We start from the raw sequence: 16,571 nt of genomic DNA on the forward strand, positions 1-16,571 counted from the left end.
TGATGTCATGTATAGATATTTAGAAAATGGATTGTAAAATTTCACAAACATGATGAAAGCAAAGAGGTAAACATTGCAATTACAATGGTCACACTTTAGGTTAAATAATTAATTACATGGTAGTTAGCGTGAAAGGCAACTTCCAAAGAGTATTAACTATGGGTGACCACTCTTCTACACATGCATTACACTCTTGCTTTAGGCAGTTACACTTGCAAACAAATCTAAGGGAACGAAATGGGAAGGGGTAGTTGTTGTGGGTCATATTGACATGAAAAAGAAGGGGACAATGGGTAATCCCCTTTTCTTCATTCACTTTCTAAGGAAGCACTTTGGGGGGGACCCATAGGGAGGAAGCATGAAGCAAGCACTCGAGAGTGAGTGAGGTGGAGGCTAGTGTACCTACTTATAAACGGAGAATCCCTATGAAGTTCAAACTTAAAAGAGTAATTTCTTATGGGCTGAAAAGATACGTATTATGCACAATCAATCCAAGATGTGGAGTGCAAGCTACCACACCCTCTATCTTGACAATGAATCAAAGAGGCAAAGGATACGAGAGAGCTACCATTGCGATCTTGACAATTAACCAAGGATGTATCTTGACAATGAATCAAAGAGGCAAAGAAAACGCGTTCGAACAAGATGGAGTTACAAATTGGTATCTTCAAAATCAACCAAAATTGATGGAGTTACAGAATACTGACGCAATACTTCCAAAGGAGCCAGCTAGCTTTTCCAACACCGACACGGATCCCCCCCCTCTGGCTTTCTAATCTGTCTGTGTCTAGCATTGATAGCTGCAGTCTTGTCTATCGAACCGTTCTTATCTACTCACTAACGTATCTTGCATTGCGTTTACCTTTACCACTTTTTCCCCATCAGTACCTATGCTCTCTGTTGTGCTTCATTCTCCCTTCCCTCCTCCTCCTACCACCTGCCTTCCCTTCCCTTCCAAATGGGTTTCTTCAGTACCCTCTTCGGTTTCTTTGGGTTCGGTTTCGGTATCACCCTCGGTCTCGTCGTGGGCTATTTCCTCTTCATCTACTGGCAACCCATTGACGTTAAGGTGCGCCCCTGTCTCCTTGGTGTAGACATGTTGTCTCTCTGCCCAATGCTGAGGCTGTCTTCCTTCTTCCTCGTTATGCAACAACCTCTGTAATTTGTCAGTAGCCGGGAAAACGCACAAGCCCACAGTCAGACGACGATCTTTAGCAAATTTGAAGTATAGTATCGCAGCTGAAAGTCTGACAAAACACGTGACAATTGGAATCACTCTGATGAGTCACCATTGTGAGCGTCCTTTCGCAGCAGCAAGCATAGATTAGCACTGGTTTTGACAAACGACAATGGAAGTTGAGCATTGAAATGCTAGACAAGGGGTTTAACGCATTAACTCAGGGTGTCAACATAAACAGGGCTCTCCTGCGGCAGATACTCTTAAAGTTATTTTGTCATTAGTTCCACAAGTGTGAATCCGACTTAAAAGGCCAGTCCTATTACGACGTTTACTTGGTTTCCCTGCCTCACCAGATGAACCACCCTGAAGATCTGAGGCTTCTACCTTTACAGTGTTGACAAATGGATCGCTCCATCTACATTAGGAGAAGTTGATGGGGAATTAGTCCAAATATTAAGGTTCTAGAAGAAGAATACTGAATCTTGAGTTCTACAAGTGTGATTGATCCGGAGACCTGGGTGAGCAGCTCGTACTCAAAATATATGATGGATTTAATTTATAAAGGCATTTTGATTAGGTTGTTTGAATCCATGGTGTTCTGTAAGGCCGAACAAGCCTAACTCAATCAGAGTGGATTGCCATTTTAGGTCGTCTGAAAATCAAATTTCTACCTCTCAAGTATCAAAGCTTAACTGTGACATGTGCAACGTGGAGCTCACTGTAGCTTGGAGCCTTGAACTTCCAGCTCTTGAGCATATGCCACAGTGGAGTTTTTTTGTGCTCTGCCACTCGTCGTACTCCAGCATGATATTTTCAAGCAATCATTGTAATATTAGCCTTGCTGAAGCTAGAGGCATCGAACTGCTATGGATAGTGTAGCGCTATTGGTCTTGCATAAGATAGAGGTGACTGCTTCCAAGTTGATGAAACAGGGGCCACCACGAGTAATTAAACGGCACAATCGTAGACTTTGTCCTCTCTCCTATTGTAATTGCATTTTCTGCTGGTGAGCTAAAATGTCCTGAAATATGGATGGAAAGGGGAGGAGGAGGCCGGCAAAATTGAATGGACATGCTAAATTCTACCTCCATCTGTGTTGGAGGGTGGAGCAGGGTTGGGTGTAATCTGCCAGAAAAGCTATCCACCAGTAATGGATGTAGAGAACTGAACTGCAAGAGATGTAATATCGAGAAAGAGAGAGAAAAAGAAAGAAAAATGCATTACCATCTTCGGGATACCTCGCGGGCCTATGAGAAAGTACAATCACAGAAATAACCCGTACAAGCCATTGTGGGCTGAAGCAGAGGGCTCGCTAAGGCCCTTTGCTGAGTACTATGCTAAACCAAACTCAAAATACAATAAATCAAAACCAGTACTCAAACTCAGAGTCAAAATACATAACCCAGTGCTAAGGTGGCTCTCCTATGATCTCTGCCAAAGTATCTCATATCTGTGTCTGCCAGGTTGTCTCTCACTGCGGCGGGGTGTGTGGTCTCCATGATCTCTGTATTTGGCAGGTCATGTTGATAGTGACACCTCTGATCCCCAAATATAGCTGTGATGGACTGAACCTCCATCGTACGTGCCCCGTCTCTGCATCTTGGAAGTGAATCAGTTGGGAGAGAGGCCCAAACCCGGGTTCCCGCTGAAATAAGCGGCCAAGTACACATGAAATGCTCCTTTGTCTCTACCTCCTCCAAAGTGCATAGTCTACAGATCTGTTGCTCTCTGGGTGTACCTGTTTCTCTCCCTGCCTCAATCCTCAGTTGATGGGACGAGACCTGCATCTGTCCAATGGTGATCCTCAAAGCATGTAAGACTCGTCTGTCCTCCAAGTACTGGGTTTTGATAAGCACTCTATCCACCACTACTCCCAGGAAGTGATCACGGTAGAATACTCAAAAGCATGTGAGACTTGTCTGTCCTCCAATTACTGGGGACTGATCATCAGCCCATGCACCAATACTCTCAGGAAGTGATCACAGTAGAATCGGATCTTGGTGGGAAAATCCTGACCCCCCAAGCCCGTGATGTATGAATCTGGAGTAAGTCCAACCGTAGTATAGTATGGTTGATCTCATCCCATAGGATCAGATGGTCAGGGGCATCTAGCATCTAAGCTGTATTGAAAGGGGGTGAGACGGTCCATGTGGATGCCCTAGCTGAGAAACCATTTGGACATGCATGCATACCAAGCCATGCTAAGCCCCCTCTCAACTAGTCGTATAGATGACTCTAGTGCCAATCTCGGTAATCTCCTCTAGGTAAGGCCCAGACCCTGTGGAGATATGTGACCGTTTGGAAGATGACATCACCTAGAGTGGTATCATGCTGAACTTTGCTTGTATGATCTGGTGGGGAATTGAGGGCTTGCTCTGAATCATCCTGGATCCCATAGTCACCTGCAGCCTCTCGTAGTTCCGCTGTTAAGAAACTCACTGTGCCCACCTGTGAGTCCCCGATTTGAGGGGACAAGGGGTAGTGAGAGGTAGGAGGGCTGGGGAGAGAGAGAGACTCAGGCCGGCATCATAGGCAACCAGCACACGGGCTGGTTGCAGCCTGCAACAGCAGGTAAAACAGGGCTTTAGGCCTCACATGGAGGCTCCTGCAGCAGCGCAGACTGGCTGCACAGGGCACCCTTATATAGGGGTCTGTGGCAGGCCAAGTCGGCCCAACCAGCGCCACTGACCAGGGCCAACCCTGGTCGGTTTTCTAGGGCCCATGTGGTCGGCCACCAGACAGGGTACCGACCTTGCTGGTTGGTCAACTCAAGGGGCCTGGGCAGTGCCTATAAAAGGCCTACTCCTCCATTCATTCCATCATCCAGTGCAAGAATTAAAGCCCCTCTCCAAGGCTGTGTTCAGCATTCAGATCTGGAGCAGTTGCTGAGAGAGAGTCCATCAATATTCTCCAGCACTTTGCTGTGTTTTGTACTGCTCCCTTGGAGCTATTTTTCTGCCCACCATTTGGTGGATGAATATACTCTCTTTCTCTCTCCGTCCATGTTTATTTCTGAGAGAGTGTTTGTTGCATTTGTGATCATCTATCTAAGTTGAGTGTGTGCAAGAGTTGGAGAGATCTTGGGTGGAGGTTTGAGTGATTCATTCCCTCTTGATTTCTAACATGGTATTTGAGCCATAGGCTCTCAACTCTTCTCAACTCTTCTCAACTCTTCTTCATCAAAGCACTCTTTGAAGGAAGGAGTCCCTTGGTAGAAAGGCGATTCTGTTTTCAGCTCAAGCTAGCACGGGAGGTCAGTACATCTTTTTTGCTTCAGTTTTTTTTCAGTTTGCTATTCACCGAGATGGATCAGCGTTCAGAAGCCTTACACCCACTGCTCGTCCTTCCTCCTCCAGTCATTTTCCTTCTTCATTTATTCCCAATTTTGGTGAAGCTGGAAAGCTCGATGGGACGAACTATCCAATCTGGAAAGTCAAGATCAGAAGCCATATGTTGGCACGGAAGCTGTGGAAGATAGTGATTGGGACCAAGGAGAAGCCGGAGGACATTGTGGACAAAAGAGGTGAAGTTTTATTTGAAGCAGATGCGGATGAACTCAATGCATGGGAGGAGAGGGATGCTCAAGCCTTAGTAATGCTAATTGGCACGACAGCAGATGCTGTGATTCCTCATATCCAGTTGGCAGAGACGTCTTCAGAGGCGTGGGCCATATTGAAGGAGTTGTATGAAACCGATAATACAGCCCGTATCATTACTCTTCAGCATCAGCTTTATAATCTTGATATGAATGAGGGTGATAGTGTGCTTGACCATTTGACAAAGGTGAAGGTCGTGCGGGACCAGCTCGCAGCGGTTGGTCAGAAGGTGGACTCGAGTCAATTGGCGTTGCTCACACTCCACAAGTTGCCACGGAGTTTCAAAAGTTTTCTGACTACGGTCACGACGGGTCAACGGACTAAGCCAATCACCTTTGAAGAGCTTGATCCACTCCTGCTTCAGGAGGAGGCTCGAGAGAAACTCTTTACGCAAACCGACGAGAAGGCATTAGTGGCCAAAGACAAGCCTGGAAAAGGCAAGCCAAAGGAGTTCAAGAAGTCAGAGGACGTTGACCGAAAGAAGAAAATGAAGTGCTATTACTGTGAAAAGCTTGGCCACTCCGCCAAAGAATGCCGAAAGAAGAAGGCGGATCAGAAGCGGAAGAGAGAAGCGAGGAACAAAGAAGAGCCTAAGAATGATTCTGCCAGTGACGATTGGACAGTTGTTTTTAATCAATGAACATTATTCAGCGTATGCAGTCAGTGAAGGAAAAGAGGGTTGGTATGTTGACAGCGGTGCTTCAAAGCACATGTCTAACAGACTTGGTTCAAAACCATGGAAAGTACACACCTGGATTCCAAAGTTTCTGTCGGGGATAGCCGGACGTGCCCTGTGAAGGGCATTGGTAGCATTCCTTTCATTACAACCACGGGTGAGGAGAAGGATATCTCTAGAGTACTTTATGTACCCAACCTTTGCAAGAACTTACTGTTTGTAAGTCAGATGGACAAAAACAACATGGCAGTTCTCTTTCAAGATGGCAAGGTCACCGTGACATCCAAAGCAAATGGACAGATGGTGGCTCAAGGAGTTGAAGAGAATGGACTGTACCGCCTCAGTGCAATGTTGGTTCATGAAGCAACGGAAAGTCTAAACTTTGGCATGAGTGCGTCGGTCACGTCAGCTATGGAACCTTGGCTGAAATGTCAAAGTCGAACATGGTGGATGGACTTCCACCAATTACAGGCAAGGATGGTGTCTGTAGGGCTTGTCTAGAAGGAGGCCTCGTTTCGGGCCAGCAAACCTCTCCCTCTCCCTCTCCCTCTATTTCGTCATCTCCCCATCTCCCTCTCTCCTCCCCTCTCCCCCTTCCATTTGTGGCCCAATGTCTACATCATCGTGGGTAGGATCCAGGTATTCACTTCTCTTTGTGGATGATTTCAGTAGAATGACCTGGGTGTATTGCTTGGCCAAAAAGTCACAGGCTTTCGAGAAGTTCAAGGACTGGAAGGCCAAAGTTGAAAAGGAGACAGGGGAGGATGTCAAGATGTTCCGTACAGACATGGGGGGAGAATTCACCTCAAGCATGGGATCAAGCTACAACTCACCACAGCACATACTTCTCAGCAAAACGGGGTAGCCGAGAGGAAGCATAGAACCACCACAGAGACGGGGCTTGCTATGCTCCGAGGTAGGAACCTTTCCAAAGCCTATTGGAGTGAAGCTATCAATACAGCCCTACACATTCTCAACAGGACCAAGACGAAGGCCGTCAAGGACAAGACTTCATATGAGGCATTTTTTTGTAAGAAGCCCTCTATCACTCATCTTCGTATTTTTTGTTCTAACGCATGGGTGCATGTTCACAAGGAAGACAGGACCAAGCTTGATTCCCGGAGCAGAAAATGTATCTTTGTTGGGTATAGCGAAGAGTCCAAGGCCTATCGACTCTTCGATCCAGTAAAGAAGCAGATCCTTATCACTCGGGATGTTGTCTTTGAGGAAAAGGAACTTGAATCCCCGGAGGAGCCTCAGATTGAGGAGGAGGAGATTGTTCAACCCCCGAACCCACCCCGCCCCAGGTTGACCATCCAAGAGGTGGCGAAATCGGAAGCTGATGTTCCACAAGGTACTGAGGAAGAGCAGGATGTTCCAGAAGCAGTTCCAGTTCCTCCTCCCACTGAGAAGCAGAAGAGGTTGCCCTAATGGTACCTACGGACATTGGAAGAGTCTCGGGTCACCGAAATACTTGAGAGTAGCAATTCCGGATTGTGACGGTCCCAACGTCTTCAGAGGACCCCATTCGTGAATTTTGCGTTGGTGGCTCAGCTTGAAGAGCCAAGGATCTTCGAGGAGGCGAAGGACCATCTAGAATGGCAGGCTGCCATGCAGGCAGAGATGGATGCTATCCTGAGAACAATACCTGGGACTTAGTGGCCAGGCCCCCATGATGGAAAGTCATCTGCACTAAGTGGGTATACAAACTTAAATACAAATCAGACGGCAGCTTGGATAAGTATAAAGCAAGGTTAGTGGTCAAAGGTTTTGCTCAAACTGAAGGCATGGATTTTGATGAAACTTTTGCTCCCACAGCCCGCATGGTTACTATCCGGACAGGGATTGCCCTTGCTGCCCAATTCCAGTGGCCTATTTTTCAAATGGACGTGAAGTCCGCATTCCTTAATGGAACCTTGGAGGAGGAGGTATACGTTTAGAGCAGCCACCGGGCTTTCAAGATCCAGGGTCCCCATTAAAGGTCTGCAAGTTGAAGAAGGTGCTATATGGGCTGAAACAGGCTCCTAGAGCTTGGTACCAAAGGATTGATGTATTCTTTCAGAAGATAGGGCTAAGTCGGAGCCCTTCTGAGGCAAACCACCACTTGTTCATTGAGAAGGGGTTGCGATTGGTACTCATCCTCTATGTTGATGATCTTATCTTGATAGGTGACCATGTCAAGAAGATTTCTCAGGTCAAGGAGCTACTCATGTCTGAGTTTGAGATGACTGACCTTGGGTTCTTACACTACTTCCTTGGGATAGAAGTAAAGCAGGCCAAAGACAGGATCTTCATTTCACAGGAGAAATATTGCAGAGAACTTCTGAAGAGATTTCAGATTGAGGATTGCAGGACAGCAGTAACCCCCATGGAGGTCGGGCTCAAGCTAAGTGTTCACGACACATCTCAGCCAGTCGATACTCCTTTGTACCGAGGATTGGTAGGAAGTTTGCTTTACCTTACCAATACTCGACGTGATATTTGTTATGCAGTTGGGCTATTATGCCAGTTCTCTGCGTCTCCCAGGAAGAGTCATTGGGATGCAGGTTTACGGGTGTTGAGGTATCTAAAGGGTACTTGCACCTACGGGATCACCTATACCAAAGGCATCGAACTAGGCGGGTTCTGTGATAGTGATTGGGTGGGTGATGCTGACACCAAGAGATCAACAACAGGGTATTGTTTTTTCCTTGCATCTGGTGCCATCTCTTGGCTGAGTAAGAAGCAACCCACAGTGGCCCTTTCATCTACAGAGGCAGAGTACAGAGCCGCGTGTGAGACACTGTGGTTGAGGTGGATTCTGGAGGACATGGACGTGTGTCAGGAGGACGCAACAGTGCTGATGTGCGACAATCAGAGTTGCATAGCCATTGCCAAGAATCCAGTGTACCATGCGCGGACCAAGCACATCGAAGTTCATTACCACTTTGTTCGAGAGCTCATCATCGACGACGTGATCAAGCTTATGTACTGCCCGACCGCCGACAACTTGTCTGACCTCTTCACGAAGGCACTTCCTCGAGAACAGATGAAGCACCTCATCAAAGGAATGGCGATTGGCTCACAGTTGTGACATTGATGGGGGGTGTTAGAAACTCACTGTGCCCACCTGTGAGCCCCCGATTTGAGGGGACAAGGGGCAGTGAGAGGTAGGAGGGCTGGGGAGAGAGAGACTCAGGCCGGCATGATAGGCAACCAGCACATGGGCTGGTTGCAGCCTGCAACAGCAGGTAAAACAGGGCTTTAGGCCTCACATGGAGCTCCTGCAGCAGCGCAGACTGGCTGCACAGGGCACTCTTATATAGGGGCCTGTGGCAGGCCAAGTCGGCCCAACCAGGGCCACCGACCAGGGCCAACATTGGTCGGTTTTCTAGGGCCCATGTGGTCGGCCACCGGACAGGGTACCGACCCTGCTGGTCGGTCAACTCAAGGGGCCTGGGCAGTGCCTATAAAAGTCCTACTCCTCCATTCATTCCATCATCCAGTGCAAGACTTAAAGCCCCTCTCCAAAGCTGTGTTCAGCACTCAGATCTGGAGCAGTTGCTGAGAGAGAGAGTCCATCAATATTCTCCAGCACTTTGCTGTGTTTTGTACTGCTCCCTTGGAGCTATTTTTCTGCCCACCATCTGGTGGATGAATATACTCTCTTTCTCTCTCCGTCCATATTTATTTCTGAGAGAGTGTTTGTTGCATTTGTGATCATCTATCTGAGTTGAGTGTGTGTAAGAGTTGGAGAGATCTTTGGTGGAGGTTTGAGTGATTCATTCCCTCTTGATTTCTAACATGGTATCAGAGCCATAGGCTCTCAACTCTTCTTCATCAAAGCACTCTCTGAAGGAAGGAGTCCCTTGGCAGAATGGCGATTCTGTTTTCAGCTCAGGCTAGCACGGGAGGTCAGTACATCTTTTTTGCTTCAGTTTTTTTTCAGTTTGCTATTCACCGAGATGGATCAGCGTTCAGAAACCTCTACACCCGCTCGTCCTTCCTCCTTCTCCAGTCATCTTCCTTCTTCATTTATTCCCAATTTTGGTGAAGCTGGAAAGCTCGATGGGATGAACTATCCAATCTGGAAAGTCAAGATCCGAAGCCATCTGTTGGCACGGAAGCTGTGGAAGATAGTGATTGGGACCGAGGAGAAGCCGGAGGACATTGTGGACAAAAGAGGTGAAGTTTTATTTGAAGCAGATGCGGATGAACTCAGTGCATGGGAGGAGAGGGATGCCCAAGCCTTAGCAATGCTAATTGGCACGACAGCAGATGCTGTGATTCCTCATATCCAGTTGGCAGAGATGTCTTCAGAGGCGTGGGCCATACTGAAGGAGCTGTATGAAACCGATTATACAGCCCGTATCATTACTCTTCAGCATCAGCTTTATAATCTTGATATGAATGAGGGTGATAGTGTGCTTGACCATTTGACAAAGGTGAAAGTCGTGCGGGACCAGCTCGCAGCGGTTGGTCAGAAGGTGGACTCGAGTCAATTGGCGTTGCTCACACTCCACAAGTTGCCACGGAGTTTTAAAAGTTTTGTGACTACGGTCACTGCGGGTCAACGGACTAAGCCAATCACCTTTGAGGAGCTTGGCCCACTCCTGCTTCAGGAGGAGGCTCGAGAGAAACTCTTTACGCAAACCGACGAGAAGGCATTAGTGGCCAAAGACAAGCCTTGAAAAGGCAAGCCAAAGGAGTTCAAAAGTCAGAGGACGTTGATCGAAAGAAGAAAATGAAGTGCAATTTACTGTGAAAAGCTTGGCCACTCCGCCACAGAATGCCGAAAGAAGAAGGCGGATCAGAAGCGGAAGAGAGAAGCTAGGAACAAAGAAGAGCCTAAGAGTGATTCTTCCAATGTGACGATTGGACAGTTGTTTTTAATCAATGAACATTGTTCAGCGTATGCAAACAGTGAAGGAAAAGAGGGTTGGTATGTTGACAGTGGTGCTTCAAAGCACATGTCTAACAGACTTGGTTCAAAACCATGGAAAGTACACACCCGGATTCCAAAGTTTCTGTCGGGGATAGCCGGACGTGTCCTGTGAAGGGCATCGGTAGCATTTCTTTTATTGCAACCATGGGTGAGGAGAAGGATATCTCTGGAGTACTTTATGTACCCAACCTTTGCAAGAACTTACTGTTTGTAAGTCAGATGGACCAAAACAACATGGCAGTTCTCTTTCAAGATGGCAAGGTCACCGTGACATCCAAAGCAAATGGACAGATGGTGGCTCAAGGAGTTTAAGAGAATGGACTGTACCGCCTCAGTGCAATGTTGGTTCATGAAGACAACAGAAATTCCAAACTTTGGCATGAGCGCTTCGGTCACGTCAGCTATGGAACCTTGGCTGAAATGTCAAAGTCGAAGATGGTGGATGGACTTCCACCAATTACAGGCAAGGATGGTGTCTGTAGGGCTTGTCTAGAAGGCAAGCAACACAGGGACAAGTTCCCACAAGAGGCCTCGTTTCGGGTCAGCAAACCTCTTGAGTTGGTTCATGCCGACATTTGTGGCCCAATGTCTACAGCATCGTGGCCAGGATCCAGGTACTCACTTCTCTTTGTGGATGATTTCAGTAGAATGACCTGGGTGTATTGCTTGGCCAAAAAGTCACAGGCTTTCGAGAAGTTCAAGGATTGGAAGGCCAGAGTTGAAAAGGAGACAGGGGAGGATGTCAAGACGTTCCGTACAGACATGGGGGGAGAATTCACCTCAAATGAGTTCAACACATTTTGTCGCAAGCATGGGATCAAGCGACAACTCACCACAGCACATACTTCTTAGCAAAACGGGGTAGTCGAGAGGAAGCATAGAACCACCACGGAGACGGGGCTTGCTATGCTCCGAGGTAGGAACCTTTCTAAAGCCTATTGGAGTGAAGCTATCAATACAGCCGTATACATTCTCAACATGACCAAGACGAAGGCCGTCAAGGACAAGACTCCATATGAGGCATTTTTTGGTAAGAAGCCCTCTATCACTCATCTTCGTATTTTTGGTTCTAACGCATGGGTGCATGTGCACAAGGAAGACAGGACCAAGCTTGATTCCCGGAGCAGAAAATGTATGTTTGTTGGGTATAGCGGTACAGTCTCGTGTGAGACACTGTGGTTGAGGTGGATTCTTGAGGACATGGACGTGTGTCAGGAGGACGCAACAGTGCTGATGTGGGACAATCAGAGTTGCATAGCCATTGCCAAGAATCCAGTGTACCATGCGCGGACCAAGCACATCGAAGTTCATTACCACTTTGTTCGAGAGCTCATCATCGACGACGTGATCGAGCTTATGTACTGCCCGACCGCCGACAACCTGTCTGACCTCTTCACGAAGGCACTTCCTCGAGAACAGATGGAGCACCTCATCAAAGGAATGGGGATTGGCCCACAGTTGTGACATTGAGGGGGGGTGTTAGAAACTCACTGTGCCCACCTGTGAGCCTCCGATTTGAGGGGACAAGGGGCAGTGAGAGGTAGGAGGGCTGGGGAGAGAGAGAGACTCAGGCCGGCATCATAGGCAACCAGCATACGGGCTGGTTGCAGCCTGCAACAGCAGGTAAAACAGGGCTTTAGGCCTCACATGGAGGCTCCTGCAGCAGCGCAGACTGGCTGCACAGGGCACCCTTATATAGGGGCCTGTGGCAGGCCAAGTCGGCCCAACCAGGGCCACCGACCAGGGCCAACCCTGGTCGGTTTTCTAGGGCCCATGTGGGTGGCCACTAGATAGGGTACCGACCCTGCTGGTCGGTCAACTCAAGGGGCCTGGGCAGTGCCTATAAAAGGCCTACTCCTCCATTCATTCCATCATCCAGTGCAAGACTTAAAGCCCCTCTCCAAGGCTGTGTTCAGCACTCAGATCTGGAGCAGTTGCTGAGAGAGAGAGTCCATCAATATTCTCCAGCACTTTGCTGTGTTTTGTACTGCTCCCTTGGAGCTATTTTTCTGCCCACCATCTGGTGGATGAATATACTCTCTTTCTCTCTCCGTCCATATTTATTTCTGAGAGAGTGTGCATCGGTTATCGTGAAGACCGGACCTGTGAAGACTACCCCTAAGTAAGTGTAAGACTGTCAAGCATGGCCAAAATTTTAGGAGCCTTACATACCCTTTACACAAATATAATAAGTCTTACCCTCCCTTTTGATATCTGTTGTGTAAGTCAAACTCTTTGCGTTCAGGCAGCCCACCTTACCTTCCAATAGCTTGCAGTTAGAACAATTACAAGGATACCCTAATCAATCATCCTCAAATCTAAATTTGTACGATTGGACTTATTCTAGTCTTACAAAGGTATATCAATGAAAGCCTGCATTTATTCCTGAACTTAGAACCATAAACCTATGCTGAAGTTATAACAATTACAAGGATACCCTAATCAATCATCCTCAAATCAGAATATCAATGAAAGCCTGAGTTTATTCCTGAACTCAGAACCATAAACTTATGCTGAAGTTAGAATAATTACAAGGATGCCCTAATCAAGCATCCTCAAATCAGAATGTCAATGAAAAACATGGGTTTATTCCTGAACTGAGTAACATAAACTTATGAAGACGTGACTTTGTGTGAATCTACTTGCAAAGCTTAACGATATACACACTATCATGGATAGTGCAGTCCTCATACCATGACATGCTTACTCCATTTTACTGTTGAAAAGTAGTCAAATGCATTATGCACTTACTGTTAGAATTATTGCTATAATTTAGCAGTGACCAATGTAATGTAATAAGTAGGTTAGGGGCACTTTTCCCTCACTTAGAGGTTTTTCGCCCTAACCACAGTTAGTTCACTAACTATGGTTAGTGAAGTGATAAGGTTTTGTCACTTAGACAAAACCCATTACTCCATTCAGTTGTAATACTCTCATCTAATTGCAACTACGTTTTCAGCTTTCTCACTCTCCTGTTTCTTGCTCTCACTGTTGCTCTCTCCCATTCTCACATTTGGTATCAGAGCGGGTTGACCCTGCTCTGTGCTTCCTACTTCGAGCTCTAGCTCGCAAGCTCCATGTGTTCACCTTCCGTACAAATCGTCCGTACAATTCGTACAGACTGATACCGTACAGTTCGTACTGTACCTGCGATGCTCGTACCAGCACCTCCTGCATCATCGCTGTACAGCCTCTACGTGCGTACCCGTTCCGTACAGACTTGCGTCGTACTACAGTTCCTACGCAGTATTTGTCCGTACGTTCGCCATACATTCCGTACAGCTCGAAACAATCCGTGGAGCACCATCCGTACCAGGGCTCCGTACGCCATATCGTCGTACCTGCTCTGCTTGTCATCCGTACCTTGTACGGATTTCGTACGTTGTCGTACAACGCTACGCACTAGCTCCGTACTGGTTCGCCGTACAGCCCGCACAGCTCCTGCAGCCTCTTTCGTACCTACATCGTCGCCAGTCGTACATCGTCCGTACCGCATGTGAGGCGCCGTACATACCGTACAACTTGCAGCCGACATCTCGTCCGTACAGTACGGTCATCCGTACTTCTGTCGTGCAGTCACCGTACTAGCAGGGCCTTCTTGCTTCGTGCATCAGTCGTTTTCATTGCAGGGCCTTCTTCAGCAGAGGATTCTTTGCAAGGGCCACTTTGCAGGTGTAGTTTGCACTTTGCATTTTGTGGATTGGACAAGTATTGCAGGCAGATTGCAAATTTATCAAGGTTTTGGGGCTTTTGTAAAAATTTTGGCACACATTGCAAGCACATTGCAAAGATTGGCCAAGAAATTGGGGCTTTTGCAGGAGATTAACTATTTGGGTGAAATTTGGCTCAATTTCAATTCCAAATTTGGGGCTTTTGTTCAGAAATTGCAAATTTGGGGCTTTTAGTAAATTTGCCCCTTTTTGGTTGCAATTTCAAGCCACAAATTGGGGCTTTTGTGTTGGGAGAGCAATTTGACAGGTTTCAGTTCACACTGCCTTTCTGTGAGTGCTTTGAAGCGCTTTTGGCAGGTTTTGGGAGAGATTGGATGCTCTGGCAGATTTCTAACAGAGACATTACAGAGATTTGAGTTGCATTTTTAGCCAGTGTTTGGCTGTATTTTTTTTGGGATTTGTGCACTCCATTCCCAGCAAGGGAATTCAGATTTGCATTTGCTGTATTTTCTTTCTCAAACATGGCCCAGCAAAATCAGAATGATTTCAGTTTCAGTGGTCTCTCACAAGAGGACAAGCTGGATGGTACCAACTACTCCCTCTGGAGTTTTATGGTACGCAATATTCTGATTTCTCGTAATTTGTGGGACTATGTAAGTGGGGATGAGTTCCGGCCAGCAAATGTGGCACCTAATACCCCTCCCCAACAAGGAGGAGGCAGAGGTCGTGCACAGGGTGGTACAGCTGCAGCACAAGTTATTGGTGCAGTTATACCTACCACTCCAGAGCAAAAGAGATGGGATTCACGTGATGCTTTAGCTTTGTCGTGTATTTCTCTTTCAGTGAAAAGATTCATCATTCCACATATCCGGTCGTGTAAGACCTCAAAGGCAGCATGAGATATTTTGGAGAGCATGTATGCAGTTCGGAATGATGCCATGGTGTCTTTTTTGAAAAGAGAATTGTCTCATACACATATGGAAGAGGGTGACTCCATGTCAGTGCACCTCACAAAGCTACAGGATTTACAAGAGCAGTTGCTGAATATTGATGAGATCATTCCTGATTCAGAGATGATTACCACTACTCTGAATTCTCTTCCTGAGTCTTATCTCAGCTTTCATACTTTGCTGAATTTGTCATTGAGGGGGGGTGCAAATCCTCTCACTTTTCACGAGTTGATAGGACTTCTGTTGTAGGAAGAGCAGACCAGGAAAAACATGGCTTCACGAGCAGGTGAACATGCCATGCTCTCAAAATTCAAGCCTAAAGTAAAGGGACAGGCAAAGACTTCAGCAAATCAACCTTCCAGTGGTTCAGGACAGCCTTCTTAAAAGGCTAAGGGTGATGCAGGTAAGCCCAAGAAGAAGGGAATATGTCATTACTGCAAAAAGCCAGGTCACTACATTGGAGAATGCAAGAAAAGGCTTGCAAAAGAAAAGAAAAACAGCTTCGGTATGGCTGTCTCAGATTCAGCTCCTCATGCATCTGACAATGAGCAAGCTACAGCCAACTTTGTGGAGCACGACTATGCCTTCTTGTCTTGCATTTCAGACTCTCAGTTGGCTGCTCGGGATAGTATAGCCACTTGTAATGATGACACTTATGCTTTTCTGACATGCAGTTATGATTCTTCCAAGGATGCATCAGCTTTCAGTGTTAATGAGACACATAATACATGATATTTTGACAGCGGTGCCTCAAAGCATATCACTTCCAGGAAGTGTCTCTTCACATCTCTGCATCCACCACCTGTTGGTAAAAAGGTCACGCGTGCCAACAACTCCTCCTATTCAGTCCGTGGTACAGGAGAAGTTGAACTTACAGCCATTGATGGCTCAACATTCAGAATTTCTGATGTCTTGTATGTGCCTGGTATCACAAAAAATCTACTTTCAGTGTCTACTCTTAACAGAGCTGGATTTCAGGTCATTTTTGAAGATGACAAGTGTGCAGTCCATGATAGAGAGCATGACTATGCCTTGAAATTGTTTGGCACTCTGTTGCGTGGTCTTTTTCAGCTTGACATGTATGAGAAAAGACCAGCACATGCTCTTATAGTTTCCACTTCTACTGCTGCTATGCAGAATGCGGAGTTATGGCACGCGAGATATGGACACATGCATTATGGCAGCTTGATGACGCTTCAAAAACATGCCATGGTTGATGCATTGCCTCCTCTTGAAACACCTCCTCCACATGCCTGTGAAGGGTGCATTCTTGGTAAAATGCACAGAGAAGGATGGATCAATTAAAGCTGTTCGAAAATTACAGCTTATACATAGTGATGTCTGTGGTCCCATGAGGACTCCATCATTGGGTGGTCATCTTTACTTTGTCACTTTTATAGATGACTACTCCAATTACACTTGGGTTTATGGGCTGAAACGCAAATCAGAAGTGTTTATGGTCTTCAAACACTTTGCAGCCATGGTTGAGAATGAATCTGGACTTAAGATACAGACATTACGCACTGATAGAGGAAGGGAGTACTTGTCTGCAGATTTTGATGCTTTTTTGAAAG

The 16,571-nt window shown here is 46.7% G+C and overlaps 1 protein-coding gene across 1 annotated transcript in view; it reads left to right on the plus strand.

Annotated features, from left to right (window-relative positions):
* The first annotated feature begins 693 nt into the window (after positions 1-693).
* The window catches only part of LOC147898153 (synaptotagmin-2-like), a 64,922-nt gene continuing 49,044 nt past the window's right edge, over positions 694-16,571 (plus strand). The window contains exon 1 of the mRNA XM_087378856.1: positions 694-1,069. Coding sequence (XP_087234982.1) covers positions 959-1,069 — 111 coding nt within the window. The 5' untranslated portion in view covers positions 694-958. The remainder of the gene's footprint in view (positions 1,070-16,571) is intronic.

Source organism: Dipteris shenzhenensis, chromosome 9 (assembly GCF_047967505.1).
Source record: "Dipteris shenzhenensis isolate YYH24624 ecotype China chromosome 9, Dip_SZ_1.0, whole genome shotgun sequence".
NCBI classification, from domain to species: domain Eukaryota; kingdom Viridiplantae; phylum Streptophyta; class Polypodiopsida; order Gleicheniales; family Dipteridaceae; genus Dipteris; species Dipteris shenzhenensis.